Source organism: Lipophrys pholis (genome assembly GCF_963383615.2).
Source record: "Lipophrys pholis genome assembly, chromosome: 1".
NCBI classification, from domain to species: Eukaryota; Metazoa; Chordata; class Actinopteri; order Blenniiformes; family Blenniidae; genus Lipophrys; species Lipophrys pholis.
In genome coordinates this window covers 14,955,452-14,980,218 of record NC_137635.1, presented here as the reverse complement: position 1 = coordinate 14,980,218, position 24,767 = coordinate 14,955,452, and the positions used below count along the sequence as shown (strand labels likewise).

Sequence of the window (24,767 nt, the reverse complement as noted above, 5' to 3'; positions counted from 1 at the left end):
CAGAGCTGTTGGCAAAGCTCGGCATCTGAACCAGTTCTTGATCCAAACCTAAAGGCTGACTGGGCCTTTCTCTATGGGGTTTACATGTTCTACCTTCTTTCTCCAACAGTCCCAAAAAAAGCTTGTGAGGTTAACTACGACAATGTTTTAAATGAGAACGCACATTTTCGTTTCAGAATAGATGCGCGTTTACACAAAAACGGCAGAAACACTGAAAACTAAGTGGGCAGACGACAACGTTGGATTGCTATTACAGGTGACTCTCAACTAGAAAACTAGGGTCCACAGGAGATTGTCTTCTTTGAGCCATGACAATTTGGAGGCCTCCATTATTTTTGTTGTTTTCCACCATCAATATGGAGCCCGAGCATTTTCAAAAACTTGCTTTTTTGAAAAATTCCACCTTCTGAGCCATTTTCAAAAAGTTGTGTTCTGAGTGTTGTCATGTAAATAAGCCAAAATCGCAATGAAAGTTTTCCGTTTTGAGTTGAAAACGTGTGTTAGTTAATGTTAATGTGTTAGTTGTGTGTTAATGTGTTAGCCGGTTGATGGACAAGAGACTCTTCCAGTGTGTTCTCTTCTGGGACTAGCTCTAATTTCCTGCAACCCTTTTGTCAATATAGCAGGGCTTTCAACTGGACGTTTGGTCAACGGTATATATTTTTCTACAATTTCTAATCCTTTGTGGACTTTTAAAGTCAATAAGGCCACTGTACAAGCTTGATCAAGTGTCATTTTCTCAGTGAATTTAGTAGTAATGCATACTAATGCTTATTGACTGCAATTACTATTCATCCTCTCAATTATGAAAATAAACATTTGGATATGTTACTCAAAAAGATTACAATCCCATACATGAATATGACGGTGGGTCTCGTTTATTTTAACCTTGACTGTGTACAGAACTGGGACAAGGTTCTGCACTATAGATGTTCCTGATGGATATTAATGGAAACCAGTGTCTGCCAGTTCAGAGAACCACTATTTCCAATTCCTTCCAGGATTGTGTGGAATCCAATTATCCAGCTTTTGACTTGTGCAGTTCATTACAGCGAACATGAGATGTACAGTAATTGGAAACCACTTGCTTTAGCCATTGGTTTTCATTCATTAAAGCACACTATGGCAATCAATAATAAAACTTGGTTCGGTTGGGCAACCTATCACAGCAACACAATCTCCCAAGAGACGTCCGTACCATGAGAAATGCAATGAAGTCCATTGTAGAAACACAGTACAGCATCAATTTCCATTCTACTCAGCAGAACAACTATAGTCAACAATAATAAACATGTCTTTATTTTGTGTGTGTGTGTGTGTACATACACATTTACTGGGTGGGCAGTTCTACCCAAAGGTGAAAAAAATACATTATTAAATATTTTAAAAGTGAGAATTGTCACCTTAACCCTATATTTGAAAATCCTAGCTACTTTCAAGTTAATCTTCCATCTCGCACCGTAAACAGTTCAATGAAAGTGAATATTATGAATTGAAACACCAAAAATTTAAATGAGGTGAATTAAAATTTTTCCTACAAATCACAGGTTATTAGAAATGAGAAAATATGGTAAGATCAACCCCCCCCCCCCCCCCCCCCCCCCCCCAAAAAACCCCATATCAGATCATTATAATTGAAAGCACATTTTGAGTTATATCAAAATCAAATGAGGCTGAAAACACCTTTATTGCACCCTGACCGATCATATTTTAGAACTACATGATGATTTCAACTCTCAATACCAAAACTCCAGGTACTGGCCTTTAATATCTGTCCACTCTTCTAATGTGATCCGATAGCAGATAATACCAGCTTTACGTCATGCGTAGTCCTTTTCCGGTTGACTCATAGTGAAGCAGTGTGAGCGACTCTCCCTCCTATGTTTTCACACCCATACAATATTCCCTCCACGCCGCCGTCAGTGGGGGGTTAACAGGCTGATTCGATATATGAGAGAACACTTTCCTCCATCCAGCCGCCCCTGAGGAAACTTCATTATTTATCGCTATTGAAGGGGCCTTTCAATTATAATACCTCAGCCCCCTTGTCTATTATCCCAGCGTCTGGACTAGTAGATTGAATACCTGTAGCCTCAACTGGTGATAATTCAAGCGCCCACCGGGTTCACAGAACCTCCACTGGTGACAAGGTGGAGGTAATTTGGCGCACCGGTCAGATGGGGGACGTGGAGGCCGGGGCGTAATGTGCGACGGGGGAAATGGAGTCGGTGACAGCAAGGAGACGCAGACGTGACTTCTCTCCTCGACCAGGAGCCGGTGTAGCAGCTTTATCAGAGGCTCCTCTCAGCATGCCACGTCTCTCACGTCTCCTGTGATTTCTCAAACCGGAGCCTAATGCCGAGCCTGACAGGGTGTTGATCCCTCGTCCCTCCAGCTCGCGTGTTGCGTGAACAACAGTGTGAAGTGGATGCCTGGGAAAACACCAGCTGCTTCATGGAGAAGTCACAGTGCATTGGCTTGCTGTTGCCACATACTGCAGCTTTAATGCTAAAGATTGGGTGAACTACAAATTCTCCGGGGGCGAGGAGCACGATGCGTTTCTTAATGGTTCATAAGCAAACTGTTTAGGTGTTCAGAAAACAATTGTCCACTGCAAATTGATAATGATTCCTGATTATCACAACAACAGGAGTCATTTATCAGCCGGCACACAAACACCCAGACTGTTTGTTGTTGGCATGTTTGCATTTACAGTGGGGTGTCAGATTCCCATGTAACTACATGAATAATTTCTTGTATTATTGACACTGTGGGACCAAATTTGTCGAAGCGTGAGGACTTGATCCTTATTTAGACGAATCTGTGGCAGAGATGGAATGGTTGTCCTCGTTCTGCCCGGACCTGTCTCCAATCCAAAGTATTTACAAATGACTTTTTACATTGCAGCTGTTGCCATTGGTGTGTTGATGTGAAAAACAGTGTAAAATGGTTCAAGGCTGCTCAAACTTGTGACATATCCAGTAAATACTCCATTTGCCATAAGTAAAACCCAAAGCTAAAAACCTAAAGGAAACTTGCAATGCCTAATTGTTGTATTCTTTCATTTTAAGCTCAAATTAATTAGCTTTTTAAGATTCAGATTCCACATAAACAAACCTTATTTATCCTAATGCAACTCCTCAAGGTCACTCTGTCAAAATCAAGCTGCTTTGCTCCCGTTTCTTTCATGTAAATGGGTTTCACTTACAAAGTGCTTTTCCACTAACAGCCCCCCAAAGTGCTCCACGCTGTTATTCATATTCACCCATTCACAAACACACTAATGAAGACAGCTGCAATGCAAGGCGCTCAATCCTTGTCTTGGGAGCAATTTTGGGTTGAGCGTCTTTGGCTCAAGGACACTTCAACATATGGACATGGGAAGATGGGGGATCGAACCTGCAGTCTTCCTATTGAGAGCCGACCTGATCTGCCAACTGATCCACAGCTTTAACACAAAAGCTCCACAAGGAAATAAACTAAACAATTGTCTGCTCAATGAAACGCCTCCTTTATCTGGTTTTGGGGATCAGAAAACCAAGAAGCGGACTTTTCTCCTTGTCAATGTTTAGCGATGCTGAATGTCAAGTGAACTGAAATTAAGTCACTTCTCCAATGAAGGGTTAAAGCTTTGAGGGTGGGGGGATGGGGGGTACTTTTCCTCCGATGCTGCATTGGGTTGGCATCTTGTTTAACGTTGGTGCCCATGACATAGATGGAGCTCGATGTTAGTGCAACTCCCATAACGCTCACATAAAATATTAACCAAGGAGCTTAAGTTATACATGCGGTCTCTTCCCAACTCTTTCCGGTGTTAGCCGAAATCCAAAACCGATCTGGAGAAAAATAAAAGATCCAAAAAGGTACGACTGAGCAAATTAGCACTGGGCTCAAAACATGTGCTCCCCTTTGCCTTTTCAATTTTTCATGTGCAGGAAATAGATTTGGAGATGGATACCAACCCGGAGCAGATAAAGTTTAATTTGATCCCTCCTGTGCATCATTATTTGTACAATGCAGGCGGCAGTCGTACTTGTGTGCTCGGAATGACGAAGCTGCAGTCAAATTCTGCACCGAACACAAAAAAAAAAGGGGGAGAAAATTCCACTCATTCCTGCACAACAAAAGACAATCTTTTCATTTGTTTTCACACACAATGGCCTCTGGATAATAGTAATGGGGAACGGGGGGGAAATGGTGGTGGATGGAGGAAGAACGACCAAGTTATCTGCCTTCCCCAGTCTCCGTCTCTGCTTCTTCGTTATGAATAATAGATTACAGATGTGAGCGGGAGTTTGCCTTGTAGGGAGGTGGGTGTGTAGCTGCTTGAGGTCAATGCACCAGAACTAAGATCAGTCTTTTACCGGGCTTATCTAAAATACTCTGAGAAGTATCCTTAAAACGCCCTTAGCATGACTGCTATTTATAACTAATTTTTTTTCTTTTTTTTTTATCATTTAAAGCAACTCTGTGAAGGACGTGGCTCCTCGCTATACAATGTCATGCTTTCTAATATGATAAACAGCTTGGCCCAGCTATTGCTGCTACGTCTGTTGCCAATCATTTGGTAACTGGGGTTGCGGAGTGCTCGGCTGCACTTGGGCTTAGCGTCGGAGCGAATGGGAAGCAACCTAAGCAGGTTCGATGTATTCGAAGGCAACAAAACCAAACAACCGCTGCCACGTAATTTAATAGTCGTAGTTGAAAGACAAAGGCAGTCTGACTCAAAGGCCCGACGCTGTCCTTTTAGTGATGGATTAGCGGCGCTCAGATCTCTAATGGCAGAGGGTGTTCACTGCGCACGTTTGGTTATGAAAAATCAATTAAAGCTCCACGTTAGATTCAATTCCCAGGCCCTATGCTGTGAAAACGAAGAAGGCAAAAAAAAGAAGAAAAAAGAAAAAGACCCAGGAGGGGATTCACGTTCAAAGAGTGGGACCAAACCCAACACACAATTTGAACACAACCGCCAACCTCCCTTCATCCGTTAACGTGTTCACGAGGGAGGCAAAGCGGCCCACGGGGGATTGATATTCAAGGCAAAGTTCATGAGTTCATTTCGTTTCAGAGTGTTTCGAGCTATCTTACATGAAGTTGTATGAATTAGGGGTGGTGACGGAGGAGGTCTAATGAAGGAATCGCTCCTGAGGGAGGATTTCTACGACCACATAAAATGTGATTTCTAGACTTTAAAGCAAGCCTCTTTTATTAATACCTGACTCTAAAGAAAGATGTCGTTAAACAACTGAAGACGGGTGAAATATAGTTTCATTTAGGATAAATACAACTCCCGAGCTTGCTGAATTAGCTCAAGAAGCAATCCACAGATGTGATGCTCCAGCACACAACCGATCCATCCGGATTTTATCAGTCCTCCACTTCACTTTATCTGTACACAAAACCCCGGTGATCAAAGATGATGAATAACAAATCTAAAGGAGGGGAAATTAGCATGAAAAAATCCTTGCATTCCAACTGATGCATAAAATATGTGCACTTACTTTAATGAGCGGCGATAAAAGTTGCCACGCTGCGCGGTAGGCAGCATCTTGATTAATGCTACACATTAAGCACGTGTCGCTGTGCCCGAGCAAACATCGCGGCCGCCTCGTCAGCCCATTGTCCCCACTGACTACCTGCGAGTACTCCCTATCTCTTTTGCCTGCTTTTTTTTTTTTACCCACCAGTCCCACGCACTCAAATCCCCCATTTCACTTCTTTAGTTCTCCTCATAGTGTCTCTATACTTTTCTTGCATATTCTCTCCGCCCGTCTCTCTCGGGAGATGAAAGCCTTCTTTCACTCCCCCTCCAGCGCACCTCGCTGCCAGACAAATAGCTCCACTTGTTTCAAAGTGGCCACAACAGAAGGACAATGATAAGAGAGCTGTCTTCCAACTGTCATTTCCTCTGTCTGCCCCCACATCTCACATCACTGTAATTGACTGCAGTGTATCTGGAAGTGCTATTGTTCCTCAGGATACCCACGAGTCTTGTCAGGAATTGTAGGGCGGCTTGTCATTCATTGACCTCAACATATTTGTTCTCTTGGTGGTTTTTTTTGGGGAAAATGCTACGAGGTGTTTGTCGCATGTGTTAATTCTTCGGGACGCAGAGATGGTTGTTAATTCAGTCCTCACCTAAAGGACACAGAGGATTTGCAGGAGAGTTGTGCGAATGAGGGTGAAGAAAGAAAGAAAGAAAAAAAAAAACTCAGCAAAGTGCCTTAATCCGGCTTTAAACTCAGTCACAATTGCTAGTCAGGTTGGTAAATCCCCGAACCCTAACACCTTTGGATAAGTGGGGTCTGTAACTCACCGAAACCGATAATTGGGCCTTCACACCCTCTTCACGCTGTAATTGGTGGAGTTAAGAAAAGAGTCAAAGATTGAACTTCTCTCTCTGGAATCCCAAGTATTATTGGCACTTCTGAGCAACTGAACACAAGATCAGAGGGGGGCAAATGTGAGGTGGGCCATAACGTTTCTCAGCAGGCAATGAATCATAACAATGTGTCCTGAATGATGGACTTGACCGGCAGTGGCACAGCAAAGTGGGGATGAGGAGACAGACTTCACAATCTGTGTCTAAGCCATTGACACTTTGTAAAGATGGATAATCTGACTGCTCAACAAAAATACTGCAATGGCCCCCTGGTTGTTGATTACAGCGAGGTAAAATAGGGAGAACTCAAAGACGAGACCTGAATTGGATTTCATCGTTCGACTTTATAAAGGTCCCAGTTTGCCTTTTGACCATGATATAAAAGGAAATAAAGCCGAAGACAAAAACACATTGAGGTGCCCTAAACTGAGTCGATACCCAACAATTGCTGGTTGTTAAATAACTACAGAAAACACCTTTCTGACGCCGAATGACTCGAGTCTGTAGCCCAAACTGATAACTGAGCCTTCACACCATCTTCACACTCTAATTGGTGGAGTTAAGAAAAAAGAGACAAAAATCAAACTTCTCTTTCGAGTAACACAAGTATTGGCGCTTTCGAACAACTGCATGCAGCGCTGGAAGTAGGTGAGAGTTAAGAGTACTAGAACAAATGTCATAGGCATCATGGTATACTCTAATCACACAGCAAAGTATTATGGTTTCTCAGACTGTATTTAGAGCAGTGATTCAATTTAATTTAATTACATATATATATATATAGCACCAAATTCAAAAACACAGTCATTTCAAGGCACTTTTACAAAAAAATCCAATCTACATGAAAAAGCAGAGGAGACAGTAAAATGAAAAACTTCCTTTTAACAGGAAGAAACCTGCAGAACCAGACCTAGAGGAAGCAGATTTCTGCTGTTGCAGTTGAGATTAGGTGATACAAGGAGAAGAGGGCAGAAACAGATTGTGGGGGAGGATTGAAACCCTGATCCAGGTAGGGAGAGGGATTCTCGATTGTCTGAGAATGAGATTCAGTTTTCTCCAGAATACGTCCATCAAAAACTTAAATGCTACTCTGGCTCAAGCAGTGCAAAACACAGTGGACAAAATCTAAACAACGGGTACTTTTTTTAGAAACAACAAAGTAACATCTTCTTCTTTCTCGGTTGTGACACTTTGCAAGCTGATCCTGGGCTGAATTGAACCGCATGTTTGACATCCCTTGTCTCGACCATTGAAACAATATAAAGATGAATGATGCGAACGCCTGCCAAAAAAGATTAAAATGGCCCCTTGTGGTCGCTAGCGATATTGCCTATAAACGTTATCTCCTTTCACAATGACAGATTGTCCTAAGCTGTCTTGTTACGGGACAAAATTTTTATAATTAGGTTTTGAACCTTAGACCTACAGGTGCCAGTGCAACGTTCCGACTCTTTGTCATCAAGGCCAATTTAAGTCAAGCTAATGTTTGCATGTAAAGGCCAACTTTAAAATGTATGAACCGCAGAGATAAACAGGCTCAAAACGTACAGAAGATCAAACGTAAAAATTGCCACACTGGAGCCACTGTGGCTCCACAGCTGCAGGTTTCAGACTCCTTGCTGGACGCCACTCCCACTTTGCCTACAAACACTTTCATGACCCTTCATCTGAGGAAACGCAGAAAAAAAAAACTTCTCTCTTTCACTTTTCTACATATGCAGCAACTCAGATCATCACCTTTGTTCCTCAACCTGGAAACTTCTATATATTCAGAGGAAGCCGCTCCAGAGACGGAGCAGGAAATAAAGACGTGTGGTCATCGTGTGTCCGAGAGATCCGTCTTTCTGCTAATGAGGAGCGCCGCTCCTCTGCGGGACCTTATTAACACTGTCTTATTGCTTATTCCGCGGAGTGCTTAGCCAGCAGGGTCAGCTGTGCCACCTCCCCTGAACCCGGTCATCAATTTGTATGAGCAGGAACGCTTCGCCCTGCAAGGAGAGCGCCGTCAATCAAACGAACGGCGCCAAGAGCTGGCCAGATTTCGGCTCCTGAAAACCGATTTGGGAGGCACACGTCTCTCCCCAAAGTGGGAGCTGGTTTCAGAGTGCTGAAAGCAGAATATGCAGGAAAGCAAAGTCTTTGTTGGTGAAAGTAGGTCCTAATGAGGAGATTTGTCGGCTTAACGGGGAAATAATCAGCCGAGAAGGGAAAACACAACAGCAACCAGGAACAATCGTGTCCTTGGGACACGAAAGTATGTTGAGGGTCCAAGAAATAACTCGTTTTTCCATTAGTTGTTCCTAAATTTAGGTTTCATATCCAAAGTGAGGTTGTTGTTTTTTTGTTTTTTTTTGAGAGTGTGTGTTACGATCAAATGTAATCCTCAAGACGATATGTTCAAAGATAAAAGCGGTAATTATGCAGCTGTGATTCTAGGACAACATAAACTGGGGCTAAGAATAGACCCAACTGGACTCCAATGTGTGACACAGCATCATTTACTATCATTTTTTTGCACTACCAACGCTTTATTCTGTTCTGGGTTAGTTTTATCTTTATGATACCTTTAAATGATTTATAACTAATAAGTGACAAGCTGATTTGACATCAGAAGTTTGCAGGTTCAACTCCCACAATGAGTGTCTGAACGGTACCAAGTCAGCACACTGCTCCCAGCGTTTAGGATATCTATGAATCGGATGGGTTAAATGCAGAGAACTCATTTCCCCAAGGGGATCAATAAATAATGCTTTTATTCTCTCTAAGTAGAATGAAAAAGTGAATGAAATGTTTCTGAAACGGATTGAATCGATGAGCTTCCATCGTGTCATTTTCAGCTTCAGCAAGAAGCTGATTTCCGTGACAAAGTAATAAAGGATTGTTGAGCTGAAGGAAGTTTGTACAACCAGTTGAGCAGCAACCTGAATATGGCGTTTCAAGTGAAAGAGCATTGTTTTCTCGTTTACATGACACCGTTTTGAAAAGGCTGGCCGCTTGCACGGAAACAATAGAAATGTTAAACATTATGTAGTTCCCATGTTGGGCCAGTAGTAGGTGCTGTTTGTTTTTGTCATTAAACTACACACATATACGTGCAGAGAACAATATGCTGTATTACAGTTAAACAGACACAGAGCCCAAGCATTTCAACAAAAGTTTTGCATTTTCACTTAAAAACGTGTAAACGAGGCCCGACATCAGCTATATAGTGACGGCATTGGATTGTGGGAGAAAGCGCGAGTGACAGGCATACATTACATACATGCATCCACAGGCAGAACGTGCAAACTCCACACAGAAAAGCTCAGGCACGGATGCTATGCTAAAACTAAGTGTTTCAGTGGTTGGCTACAACCAACTTGAAAATCGATGCAACACCACTGCAATCTGTGGAAAAATGTTCACTTTTAACAAAGTTTGTTGGTCTCTTTCCAGTACGACTTCAGTTCTCACGGGAACTTGTTAAAGCACACAATAAAAGTCCTTGAAAAGCCATTTAAAAAAAAATAACTTTTTCAAGAAAACCCAATCCATTTTGAATAGCGAAACAGACTCTTATCGGACGCGCTGCTCCGTCGCAGTCACTTGATGAAGAAAGTCATTGGCAAAATAATCAGGATGCAAAAATCACAAGCTCCTGTTCTGTGAAATGAATTTGAATGACCAATTCATCTTCATTAAACACTTGTCCCGTCTCGATAGTCAACACCATGTGGCAGTGTGTTTTTATTAAATGGAGTATGTCATCTGATTACGAAAGAGAAGATTCATGGGCGGCACATTTCGTTATTTAGAATTATGAGCTTGCAAGTAATGGCAGATTTAAGTCGCTGCACACGTCCCGACTGCAGCTGCACTTGTTTTTCAGATGGGAAAGTTCTGATTACACAGGTTGAACTGCCTGGGACAACACAGGGAGAAACTATATTTACCCCCAGCAACAACAACACATCACAAACAGCCACATTCAGGCGATCAATGCGAGCTGCGTTCTAGCAGTGGCGAGCTGTGCATCCACTGACCTTCATGCAGCCAAGGTAAATGTTTCCCACCGGACTGGAGATCCTCCACCACACACAACTCGGGTCTATATTTTTTGGTGAAGTGTCCGGTTCTCTCTCGTCTGCAGGGGTTCTGACTCACTTCTCCCGGGCTCAGGTACAGTTTCAGAGCAGTTTGTCAACTCCCATCACGTTCACTTGGAGGTTGTTTCTGTGCACTTATTTTCAGACCAGAAAAAAAAAAAGGACTAAATCTCACAAGAGGAACGATCCGTTCGAATGGCTGCCCAACTTTCAAACACTACCTTTCCTCCAGTGACTAATCCAAAGGGAAAATCTTTTCCTGGTTCTCTCAGCTCGATATAAAGCCATCGATGGCAGAAAAATCTTTCTGTTACGCCTCATTACGATCCAGATGTTTCACAAGGTTAATTGGAGGGAAGTTGGTAAAAGATGCCCGGTGATAAGTAATCAGGCTGTTAGATCAGTTTGGATTGCCAACTGCTGTGGAACATTAGAATTCCATCCATTCCACATTTCCAGCACAAAGGGTCGTATCTCATGTTCGACGCCAACTTTTTCCACACACTACTTGAATAACAAATATGGCCACAGCTCAGTGTTTAAATGAGACCTGTACAAGGGGATTTGCGGTGCTTCGTGAGGCAGTTGGACTATTGAGATGCGAGACTACTGATTGTCTCGTTTACAACAGCAAGTATTGTGATGACTTTATGACTCATATACTGTAGTACATTTTACTACCTCAGCAGTCTCAATGTACTTTACGTGATCCATCACATTTGCCCACACAAACATTCACACACCAATGGGGTTCTGTAAATTGAAAGGTTTAACCAGCTGTTGCCGTTTCCCTGAATTTGCTCAAATTCTCATAGTTGTAAATTCTTCTGCTTTGACCACGTAGTCGTTCTTTTGTAAGGGGAATCATTTAGTTTGTAAGAAATGCACTAATAAATTTGTTGCATAAATGCACAAATCCCTCTGTAATTTAACACCAGCGTCATCATCCTGCTTACTGCTACATGAAGAGATGACCATATGTAGGAAGTCCTGTAATTTCACACCAGTATCATCATCATCATCGAGCCCACCGTCACAAGAGATGACCATATTAGGAAATCCCTTTTGTAATTTGACGCCAGCATCGTCCTCTTGCCCACTGTTACAAGAAGAGATGACCATATTACAAAATCCTTTTTTATAATTTGACACCAGCATCATCAGCTTGCTTGAAGCTACAAGAAGAGATGACCATATTATGAAATCCCTTTTGTAATTTGACACCAGCATCATGAAGCTACAAGAAATGTAAACCGGTAATGATAAACTTCATCTGGCGTTGAGATGCTGCATGTTAATCCAGAAGGACCTCCGTGGCTTTAGCCGACCAGTCACCGTGCTTCCTTGCAATTCCTCTCTTTGTTGGCGGTAAGACATTAAAAAGTCTCGGCGAAGCAGCTCGGTTTCATCCAGAGCTCTGCAGCATGCCCGAGCTTTCATGAAGTGAGCCGGAGCTGGACTGGAAGCTGAAGGGAGTCACTGTTCCAATATTTGATTTGCTGGAAAAATTTGAGTGCCGCATCAGAGATCTCATTTCCCATCTCCGGCTTGATGATGCGTGGTCACCGCGTGAATCAGTTCCCGTCTGGGCTTGTTTTTCCTTGTGTACCTTAAACAACACCAAAGGTTTTTCACGGGCGGATGTTTTCATCTTCTGCCTCATCAGCCTGGAGTGATGATTACACGGGCTGGAAATGATGATACTGCCTGTGGGCTTGTTGTTCCACGGCATCTGATTCATTCGGAGGAAGAGGAGATGACTGTGCCACAATCGGAGGGAAGCGCTGAAATGTGGAGAGGGGGCTTTTTATACCCAGTCATCAAGCTCTTCACAAAAGGTAAACAAAAAAGGGGACAAATTAGCGGCAAACAGCTGTTAGCACATAACAACGGAGACAAATGATCAGTGTTTGCGCCGCTGGATTCTTTTCTCTTCCTCCCGATTGCTCCGAGTGGGGCTCGAAATAGTCTTTTTCTCTTCCTGCCACGGTGGCTACTCCATATTTTTACCAGACACTTCCCGTGTTAACCAACAGGGCAATTCTCGCTTTGAATACAAGACAATCCACAGCCCAACATGGGTTTTTGGTTCTTTTGTGTACACATGCAGAGTGTGTTCAACATGCTGAACTGGAGCTCGTAAGGTTGAAGGTGGCTGATTTCTTTGTGGACAAGAGACGACAAACATACCCTAAATGCCTCACACACATCTGTAAACTCTAGAATCTACACAGTCTACCTCACATGCACTGTTCTCAGTTCCAAGTTCCACATCTTCCCTAAACATACACACATCCATAAATAGATATGTTCCCAACAACTTTCTTGTTTCAGGATGCCACAAGTGACAGGTATTTACCTAAACACCACACATGTAGTGGTTCATCCAAACATTTGCAGATAGACCCTAACGGCTTATCATAGATTGACTGACGCTAAGTTATACATGTTCCCAAAAGACCTCACTTGTATCTACAAAACTTCCAACTTGCAGACGTTCCTTGAGCACTCCACATGTATCGAGTCCTGGCATCTTTAGATATTCCATAAACACCTCACATCTACTAGTTGATGCAAACGTTTTCAGATATCTCTGAGATACCATTCATGAATAGATTCTGTTCTTACAGATGTTCCCTGAACACCTCATATGTATTGCTGGCGCAAACATTTAGAGATATTCACCTAAAGGCCTAGCATGTTTTAGCAAGTGCTTCGAAATGACAGACATTCCCAAAACAACTCGTAACGACACTTTAAATTCATCAATAAACTCCAGATTTTGAAATGGTTGTATCTTCAGTGAAAATGCAATGAAAGTTTGGCGTTTTCACTTGAAATTGTTGTATAAACAGGGCCTCAAGTACCGCAGATTTTCATCCAAATAGTTTGAGAATCAGTGAAATAAGGACGTCTATTGAGATTTCTTTTTCTCCTTCATATATACGAGCTTGTTGGTTAAACAGATTCTTCTGCCGCAACACAAAATGAATCCCTCCCTCTGCTTAATACTGTGCAGTTGTACAGTACATCTTGCCACATAAGGAGCCAATTAGTGGCTCTTGCACTTGTTAATGTGCTGAAATTGCATTGTAAATAAAAGTTCTGTGATAACACCCTCCCCCACACACTAATTCCGCTGCTGCATCGCAGCATCCGCCCTTCCAGACACATCATTTTCATAAAAAAAAAAAAAAACAATAATTGCCTGCCATGAAAACCAATTTGACTTCCTCCACAGGACAGAATTAAAAGTTGGGCTTAGCAAGGTAATGAAGTACGGCACACGCTAAGTCAAGGATGGAGGCTTTGTCTGAAGTAATCACTTCTCCGGATGCCGTGGCTTGGCTGCGTTTCATATCAACAAGACTGACATATGGAAAAATAATTAAAACGGACGCGTTCAACCAATACCAGCTGGCAAGCTGCATTTTTAATACGCTATCAAATTTTGTATGCTGGCTGTCAATCCGGCTGAAAAATTCCAATCAATCAAGGTGTTGCGAGTCGGACGGGATTCTCAACCCGGAGCTTTTCTCTTTAAGCGGCTGCGGAGGAAATATGTGCGACAGTGATTTACAGTGCCGAGTCTCCGCCGGTGACAGTGAGTGAATGGAAAAGTACAGCGCAGTTCTTCTGTGACAAGAACAATTAATATGAGGCTGCAGTCAGTCAGCGCAGAGGCGAGGAGCGATGATGTGGTGTAGCGTTGCATCAACCACCGCCAGCAAACAAGGGAGAGCAAAGTTGCTCCCGCTCCCCTCTTATCTATCTTCAGAGATTATGTTCCCAGAGAACTTTTATACAATTACTGGCGACTCCGACGCATCAAACTGAGTTCTGCAGTTTTTACACCCAAGGCGGTGTAACAGTGCAGTCCCATCTGACAGCAGTACACACACACGCACACACACACACACACAGATCAGTGAGCATCCTCATTAGTTTGGCTCAGTTTGACAGAAGCCTCAACCTCGCTGCCTCCTAATTTTGGACAAGAGGCCGACAGAATACACAGGAGCCGAGCAGTGTGTGAGGCGGTGCATCGATCTGGACAGATGGCCGAGGGGACAGGAGCGAGGTAAGCAGCTGTGCATGCTAAATAAAGTTCAGCACGGGTAAAAAGACTGTCACTCGACGCGAAAAAAACAAACAAGAAACACTCGGCTTATGTTTAAACAAACTTTATTCCTTCGCCGACAGACAAAAATAACCTCATGTGTTTATGTCTTTGACCCCCCCCCCCAGAAGAATTAGGGTTCCTGCCAAAGTCCTAGAACAAAACATCCAAACTACCTCTGGAGCCGGTGGTTCTCTTGGGCATAGACGTGACACTTTGAGAAAAGGGGGACAGATGGCCACCCGCCCTCGTGCCAGAAACAGAAGGTCTCAGACCGAAACACAAAAGTAGCTTACGGGTCGAAACTGGGAGACGTGATGAGTTTGAAGCTTGAGTGACTATAAAGACTCAACTGATAGGAAGTGTGACTCAATATATTACCGCCATGTCATGGTCCAATTCTTCCTGTTTACATTGACATATACGTAATTTTGGACCCGATCTATTAAAAGCTTTCCCTGTATCAAACCAGGTACGAATGAAATATTGCACACGTGTACATGTGTTCACTGATTTATTAATCGGTAATGTAGCGGTTCCTGTAGAAGTGGGTATACTCTTGATTTTCGCCTTCGTTTAAAGCAGAACAGAATTGCCATTGTTTAGAAACAATGGTAAGTACGATGACTATTTAGTGCAAATCCATCCATGGTATTTACTCGTTGTCACATAAATTCGGTATAATCTATCAGTTAGCAATATTTGCCTCGTCATGACTCTTACTGCTCTGCTCCTGATTGGTTCCTCCGCCTTCATGCTGCACAATAAACATAGACATTAAAGAATCAAATCAGTGAATGTAGCAAGTATTAGCCAATTAGAGGCAGAGTAGGGCTTCATGGCTTCGTCATCCTTGAGACAAAAACGAGCTATCTGGCATCTCGATGCTGCTGAGTGGTGCATCGGGGGGATTTAGAAGTGTGTGTGTGTGTGTGTGTGTGTGTGTGTGTGTGTGTGTGTGTGTGTGTGTGTGTACACAATGCTGGCTGAAAAATAACTGCATTCACAGATTTTCACATCTAACAGACACGCAAAACAACAAATCATCAATTTAGCACAATTGCCTTCATGAATATGGGCTTGGAAATACTGGAAGGAGTTTATACTGATAGATTAATGTACTCATTTGTGCTTGTTTTTGTACAAATTTGTACAAATCACCTTAGCCTTCAGCCAAGATCCTGCAGTTATTGTTACGAGAGGCATTTGCTCAAATGGCCCTCCACGACTTCGATTTGCAGACTTTAGGATAGTTTCTGTGTTGTCCTGCAATCTTTTCTGAATCTTTTCTGTTCATGTTTTTCCCTCAGCTTTGGCATTTTGAGAGAGCATCACCCATATTGTTTTTTTTTATCCTGGTGGGACACATTCAGATTTATTTGCAGTTTTGTACTTGTGGAGCTTCATCGAATCATTCCACAGAGACTGTAATGCATTAAGCACTGAAAATACTCATTCCAATACTCTACTGTACTATAATTCTGGTTGCTCGTGGTGTAATTCATGTTGTTATTTTCAGTTGATCACTTTCAAAACGCATCCAAGCCAAAAGCACAATCTATTTGTGGGAGCTTTATACAGGAACTTAGTAAATCAGGCTCTTTGAGTCTATTACAGGTTAATTCTAAACTCCTCTCGAGGTCGATTCAAACAAAAGCTTAATACATCCACGCTCTGTCTTACTGCACACACAGGACTTCACATTTCCACATAATGCTTTTACTGATGTTTTTGGTTTACACACTGGGCAGAAAATCCTGGGTGCTTGTTCAAAGGTAATATAAAATGAATAATAACGTGTGTTACGTCAAACTAATTCAAACATGCACACTTTCGTGTCACTCAATGTACGATAAGCCTTTAGGGAATAGCTGCAAATGTTTGGCTCAACCAATACATATGGGTTGCTTCAGGGGTTACCTGAGATAGTCTCCATAAAAACAGAGCAACAGCTTCAAAATATCCTCTGAAAACTTCATAGACTGTGTAATTCACAGCTCAATAGTTGGGGGTTGATTAGGATAATCTGGGTAATAACATGTAGCACAAAGTTGAATTAAGCCGATTTCCAGTCACTGAATAGCATTGAGGGTTTATCGTTCCAGATGAATTTAAAAGGAAGGGAACTGCTGCATTGACGTGATAGAGTGACAAAACCAAATGTTCATTGATGTATCAGGAGCCCATGGACAGGGATCCGCACAATCGTCCAGGCCTCCTGTACCTCTGAGGCGACCAGCTGAGTGAGCTTTGTAGTCACTGTTTTCACACAAACAGAAACACGACGTGATCACAGTCCCTCGCAGAGTGGAGAGAAAAACAAAACATCACCATTTCAGACAGTTAACAGAATCCATCTTCCGGCCCTGTAAGAATTTCACGTACTCGTTCCTCGTTACCGGCCATCAAAAGTCCTCGTCTCTTCCCACTTTGATTGTGAGGCCCCTCCGATAATTCTCGGGAGACTTTCAAAACAACAAAAACACGAGTCCCCTGGGAGGCGGGGTTTACTGTAAATAGTTATTGTGAGAGTTTCGCCACTGTGTGTACCTGCTCTTTCTCTGTGGGAAAACGGCGTGCTCGCTGAGACATCAAGCGCCCGGGAACATCGGGGAGCGTTCGAGCCCTGCTGCTACACGGTAGCCCGTCAGACAGCATGTCACAGCAAAAGGTTTTGTTTACCCCGATAATATTTTTGCTGCACACAACGTGCAGTCAAAACACAGCTCGGGGTGGCTGTTTGTTCTCCCACCACTGCTGCCACACTTTCTCCAACTCAGCACTGATATTATTCGGAGCGTTTCCCACAGCCGACTGGATACGGAACGTCGCCGATAGCTCCGGAGCAGGAATTCAGACTCCTTGCAATAAAACACTCCGACGGCCAGATGTCGCCTCAAATTTGCATTCCTCCACATTTTTCAGCCCAATCTTCAGGAAAGAAACGGTCAATAATTTTTGCTCACAATGTGTAAAACGCCATCAGTCAGAGACTATTGCTCACATTTCAAAGTTACACCTGGAACGTTCTGGTTAATTCTGGGGAAAATTGATCAAATCCAACAGATTCTGTTACGCAAACTACTCATTTTCTCTGTACAACATATAGCAAATGTATTGTTTTCTTGATATGTACTTGTGCAATATACATATTGCAAAAGATTACCCCCAGCTGCGATAAAATGTTTGCGTTTTCACTTAAAAACGTTGTTTAAGCGGGGCCGAAGTCAGGTGATCAGCACAAACTGATGAAACCACTTGAATCAGGTCAATTTAAAGATGTTTATCTGAGTCCAGTTGATCTGAGACGCATTTCTCAGTGTTAGTAGGTAGAATTCTGTGGCAGCAGCCAACAGAAAGGTTCCCATGTGGGTTCACGAGTCTGGTTTCCTTCCACACTGTGTTCCAGGTTCATTTGTGCCTCTGAATTGAGAAATCGTGTTCGCACATCATCTGTATTGGTTTGATGGAGTCTGACTCTATCAATAGCACCGACTTTAGTGCTTCATTTAATGGCTGAGCCAGCACAGCGCAGTGAATTTAGCATCAGGAAACAAACGTAGACCTCGAACCAAATGCTTCCATTGCCTCGATCTAACCGCCATCAGGCTGCATCGTGGTTGCCAAAGAGCGCCACACGAGTTCACGACCTTTCCCTAAAGGCATCATGGGAAATAATGTGGAGGGGGGGGGGGGGCTCAGGGGAAGGTTGCGCACCACAAAAGGTGAATGAGGCCATCTTCTCATTTGGGTTTTTACCTCGGCTCCTGGCTCCCAGCTAATCTGGTTTGTTTTGTGCTCATCTTCCTCGCAGATGTGAAGCATCCAGCTGCTCAGTACCACCCCCCCACCCCCCCGTCCTCACCTGTCCTCCCCCAGGGCAGCGCTCACACACACGCACACACACAGAAAACTCTACGTAATTAACAGCCAAATGCACATTCTCTCTGTATAATTAGGCTGCACAACAGACTCATCCAAGCCAGAGGACTCACTTCCTGAACTGTGAAACCTTCTTCAGCAGAGACGCAGCCGAGGAGACAACATCTGCCTCCAGATTCATGCGGAAGACAAATGTTTTCCAATGACTGACCAACGAATATGTACTCGCATTTTTTTCTCTTCTTTTTTTGAAACAACTCAGTGTTTTTCATCTGAGCCAGAGCAAAGCAAGCTGTGCAAACAGAATGAAAAAAAGAAAAGTGAAATACATGCAGACTGTTTACTCGTCCTCAACCCTTTACTGCTGACAAGTCATGCAAATGACGATCTCTTGTAATCACGGTGACGCTGCTGTGTTTTGACTAAGCACTAAGAACTTTTTTCACTTGAAACATTGTTGTGTAAACGGGGCCTGAGAAAATCATTTTATATGACACATTGAGATCGATGCATTTATATCATTTAGAGAATGAATGACAAATCTCTTAATATCACGAACGCTGTTGAGTTTTGACTCAAATTATCTTCTTAAAAAATGTGTGGTTATATTAGACGGGCACCATGTTTTGTCAAAATTTAATAGTATTTTCATCCCATTTGGAGACATTTTGAAGCGATACATGCATATTTTCTAGTTTTTTTAATACCCCACAGTGTTTTTATTTTTATTTTTTATTGACTTTAATGAGTCAAAAACGTGAAAGTGTCTTGGAATTGAGCAGCGCGTTAGCAGATTATATCAGATAAACTCTGAAGTAGGGGTCCAGCGATGATTTGTAGGTCATTAAAGCAGAGAGAAAAATGTTGAGGAGAGAAAGTGACTGACAGGTGGGAGCCATTTCTGCTCCTGGCTCAGTCGCAACGGCTCGTCATATATTATATATCTGGATGTATTTGAAGGCTGCTTGTAAGCGGCTGCGAGGGGAGCGGGGGAGGCTCTGTCTTTTTTATTTTTTATTATTAAACCGTTAGCTACCCTCCCCGCGCTTCAGAAAACACGAAACATTATTCCAAACCCGACTTCACAAGCAGCGTTTCATTGATTTTAAGAGTGACGCCTGCCTCGGGGGCACCGAGGGGCCAATCGGAGGACAACGCAAAGAAATGAGCCTTTCACACACGCTGCGTGTACTTTCTCTCATAAAGTGCGGGGAGCCAGTTTAAGCGTCAGCAGCCCCTTCGCAAGAATGTCACATTTCATAGTTTTTGCAGCAGAAGAATCAAAGGCTGCATGGAAACACGGATTCAAGCTTACGAACCAAATGAAGCACCTCGTGCTAATGCTGTTGCAGCAGCGACACGGCACCAATGCTATTTGTGATGTTTGCACACAAAAATAGGCGTTTTTATACGACCTAATCCTGTTTTTTTCCTCATTAACCACTGCGATGTACAATAAGAGGTGGTTTTGCTTTTCTCCAAGCTGAATACTATTGTGGACCTGAACCCCCCCCCCCTCTGTGGATGAAAACACGCTGAGCAAAAAGGCACGGCGGAAAAACAGCTAATTCCATGTAAACATGAAAGAGACGGCTCCTCATTAGAGGGAAACTCGTAGGTTCCGCATGCTGTGGAACAATGCAGCAGCATTCAGTGAAACACAAACCTGACGACCACCAGGCGAGGCGGAAAAACCCCGAGGGGCTTTTGTTCCGGCTGAAAGGTCACCGTGATGAGCTTCAGCAGGTTTTCAGAGAAAATATGAAGAAAGGAAGCTTGAAGCAGTATAGGACCAAATATTATGGGAGTGCGAGTCTACTCGGAGAAGAGCTGTAAGGTTTTGCTAAAAGTAAAAACAGAACGAATAGAAAGAGGAATTAAGTGTCTGATCGGCTAAAGGGCCATTTACACCACGTTTTAAGTGAAAACTCAAAACCATTGTTGGGTTTTTTGTGTCTGTTTACACGACAATGGTGCTCGGAGCCACTGAAAACTTTTTGGAAACGGCTCTCAAGGTGTAAGTTTCTGAAAATGCTTCGAAGACAGCAGCGTCTCTACAGCTGGTCTCTTCTTTGCAGGGTTTGTATTTGTGCATGCAGTGATGAACTGTGTTCACAGACAATGGATTTCTCCCGCGTTTCTTAGTCATTGTGGTAGCTCCAACAACATAATCGTGTTTTTCAGACACTGCTGCCTGAGATCCCAACTGCACTGCACTAATTTCCAATAAATCCAGAGACGATTTCACATAAAATGTGAGGTAACTGGTAGTTTTATGAGAAAGGAGTGGAACTAAAGAATAAAACCTGGATGCCTTCAGGTTTAACATCTCATTAGTCTGCTGTGACCGTCCACTGATGGACCTGTGGTCATAAGATCCAATAAATAAAAGAGGCTTTTTCGACATACTTGTGGATGTTGCTAATTACTAATAAAAGTCATCTAATTTAACACTTCATCTGCAGTGATAACATGTGTGATTAATGGTTCCCTGCAGACTCCAAATATATGAGTGGTTTTGTTCTACCTCATAAATACGGTCCTCTTCCCAATTGGTGTTGCTCCATTTTAATAAGAGATATTAGGAGGAATTACAACTAATGACATTCTGGGAGTGCGTGAAATGAAAAAGAAGGCTTCTCCTCCCCAGTCATTCATACCCGTCTGTTGCTCAGATCTGTGTCGATCAGGCGTGTCAAACATAAGGCCTGTGGGCCGAAACCAGCCTGCAAGAGGCTCCAATCCAGCCCAGAAGGTTTCATTAAAATAAGCTTCGTGTTGGGATTGTAGCCATTTTCAGTAATGAAGATTGTGAGACCTTATATGGTACAACAAAGAAAACATCTTATGATAATAACCACAAGAAAAAGTTCAGTCGAAGAAATGTCTCTCAACACAATAACAGAAGCATGTCTGAATTATACATTTTCAAACATGTTTAAAACAGATTTTCCATGAATGAATAATCAAACACGCGTCGGACCTTCCATGTCCATGTAGTGAAACGTGCTAATGCTGTGTTATACGGTGAAAACCCTACACACGAGCCTTTTGTCAATCTATATATGAGATAATCTGTTTCCAATTTCTGTGCCTTGTGGTTTCAAGGTTAAACAGTTTTAAGTGGATTTAAATGTATTTACATTTCACACAATATGTACGGAGAATCACTTCCGTCTGATTCTAGATTTTAAGCCAAGGCATGCAAAAACATTCAATTAAACCTTTGAAAACTGCACTTGGTGAAGGAGGTCGCGTCGCAGCCGACGCAAGGTTACACACACACGCACACACACACACACACACACACACCCACACCACAGATTTGTTTGAGCTGAAATGGATGGGAATAAATCACGAGAGCTCGGCCGATGTGGCTGCATGCTAATAAGTGCATTACCCAGGAAGAAGAAAAAACTCTCCCCACTGATAATTGTGTGTGTGTGTGTGTGTGTGTGTGTGTGTGTGTGTGTGTGTGTGTGTGTGTGTGTGTGTGTGTGTGTGTGTGTGTGTGTGTGTGTGTGTGTGTGTGTGTGTGTATTTGATTGCAAAATGCCGTAGCAGGAGTTCACGGGAATTGCTCGAGGAGAGAAATTGAATGTGGGAAACATTTCACCTCCTCGTTGTTGTTGATCACTGCTGCGGCGGGAGAAACATTAAGCGGGTCGCTTTCGGCGTTCGGGCAGGAATCAGAGGGGGGCGGTTAATTCGATCACCTGTGTGAGGGGGAGGAAGAGGAGGAGGAGGAGGAGTAGGAAGAGGAATGAGAGTGAGCTACCTTTCTGGTGGCCTCGACCCAGCGTCACGAAGCCGGAGGATATGAAGTTGTGAAGGTCGGCGCCGCCGCCGCCGCCGCTGCTCCGGACGCTCTCCTTCCCATAGTGGAGACCTGAGAGGTCAAAGCACAGGAAAAACATGCAAACACATGAGTCATTATGTCAGTTTGATTTAAACGATAGTGACGCACTGATACCAGTATTGGTTATCGTGATCCGATGCTCAGAAAAGATCCATGATGGCCTACGAATGACGTCAGCAGTTGGGAGATTCTCTAATATTCGAAGCCAAAGCTTCAAAGCCTCTAATAAGTATTGGTATTTGTACTCATATTGGTACTTGGTATCAACAAGTAGCTAAAGGTAAGCACTCATACTTTACAAAAGTGGTATCCGTGCATTCCTCATTTAAACCACTGGTTTTATTGCTATAATATTCACCCAGGGTCTCACAAAAACCCAGTTAAACAGTCTTGGTTCACAATTTCACCCTCAAATTGATTAAAACTGTATTTACAAGACCATTAAACTCATAAAAAAATGATTTGTGCAATGGGATTGACTTTCCTCTTCTTATTCAGTCAGAACTCAAGCTGTGGTTCCCTGTAAACAGATAAATTAAGGCACGATCAACTGTACTCACGTTCTTAGGGTTTTATTTGACCTTTGTTTAAATAGGAACCAAAATGATACCAATTAAAAAAATGCAATTAAACTGAAACTGTGAACATAAAATTGTAATTATCTCTGACACCTCGAAAAGAGCCCGAGGCAGAAAGCACAGAGAGAGCAAAGTTCAATCCAAAACAATTAACTTCATGAGGTTTAAAACGTCAGAATTATGAAACGCGCAGATATTTTGATCCCTCCCTTGCTTTGCTTTAATGGTTTTTAAACCTGAAGCAGCTCGGGAAACTGCAACGGGAACAATAAAGTCAAAAACTCTCCATGAATTGAAATCGATTAAATGGAAAGTGGGAACATTACCACTTTCCACTGGGAAAATACATATAAGCTAAGCACCGAGATCAAGGCTCGCCGTTTTCGTGATTCTCCACCAAATAAATGTTGTCAGGTGCTGCATAACTTGCTAATTATCTGAAAAGAAGAATAACAATTGCTATAGATACAAGAAAGGTTGTGTTCATGACGTGTTGTAGCTAATTTAGATATAATGTAATTACATTTAAAGCTTTTGTGGCCATTTTTTAGAGATTTTTTGCTCTTTTTTAAAAGATGTTCCCTCTTTAGCTCTCTGGCTGTTCATAGCCGCTGTGTGTTCCCTAATGGTTGAAGCCGTTTTAGATGTACTAGTAATTATTTTCATTTTTTTCTTCATTGTTTTTTCTTCTTTTTTTTTTTCTTTTTTTGTCATTTCTTTCTTCCCTTCCTCTCTTTTCCTTTCCTCCTGTTTCCTTTCTTTGTGTGTGTTTCAGTCTTTGTGCATTTTTTTTTTCCTTTTTCCACTGAAAACGAGAACTTTTGTTGCACTTTGGGTGTCTATTCACGTGATGCTTGGAGCCACAAAAAAACCTTTTGGAAACGCTACGCCCACGTCTCCGTGAAAACGAGAAGAAAAGCAACTTTTTGAAAACGCTTGTGCTCTGTCTCCATGTAGACTACAGAAATACTGCCACTGTTGCATGCACAACAAGGCTGCACAACCAACAGCACCCACTGGTGGCCCAACATCCTAATTACATCTTTTTTTTCCTTTGGAAACAGACTGAAACGAAAATACAAAAATGATGCATTTTGACTTGAGAGGTTGTCGAGTAAACAGGGTGATAAGGCTTCTATTAAGGCTCATATCACTGTGAGGTATCTGTTACTCCCCACACAGCCCTGATTGACTGTAAATGTAAAGCAATAGTTTAAATTAGATGAATGACAAGAACTCCTTGCTCGCTAAAGCCTGTTCGCCCCTCCTCACCAAACAGTTTGGTTTGACTCGTGCTCGTTTCCACGAATCGTTGGCTGTTACTCTTTCCTAATCTGCAGTGCTGTTACTCGTTACTTTACTTTCTTTACTGTCTTGCTCCGTCGGGTCTCTTTAAACAACTCCAAACACACACACACACACACACACACACACACACACACACACACACACACGCACACGCACACGCACACGCACACGCACACACACACACACACCCTGCTGCTTTTATTTAACAAGACATTGTGGTTTAACAAGCAGGCGGTGCTACAGTTTACAGCAGCTGTTTCAGCCCTGAGTTCTTGGTTTACGCTCCCTCCAGGATTAAATACAACTCCAGTGGCTCGGGAAAGGACCGGCTAACGAACTAAAAAACATCACATTTAAACAAGAAAATCGAGCATTACTGAGAGATTATTTTTCTGCTCGTTGCATTGTCCCTGAAGTCATTTGATATCCCGTAAAGAACTTCTTACCGAATAAGTAATTACGTTACCGAGAGGTTTGTTGTACTGGTCAACATGATAATATGAGTCCAGCTTATGTAGTTTGAATTTGTTAGCGTTTGTCCACAGAGACACAG

At 42.7% G+C, this 24,767-nt stretch overlaps 1 protein-coding gene across 1 annotated transcript in view; it reads right to left on the bottom strand.

Annotated features, from left to right (window-relative positions):
• The window catches only part of LOC308120397 (shisa family member 6), a gene marked incomplete at its 3' end in the record, with an annotated part of 87,232 nt that overhangs the window by 47,529 nt on the left and 14,936 nt on the right, over positions 1-24,767 (bottom strand). Inside the window, exon 3 of the mRNA XM_080481002.1 lies at positions 22,248-22,358. Coding sequence (XP_080337128.1) covers positions 22,248-22,358 — 111 coding nt within the window. The remainder of the gene's footprint in view (positions 1-22,247; positions 22,359-24,767) is intronic.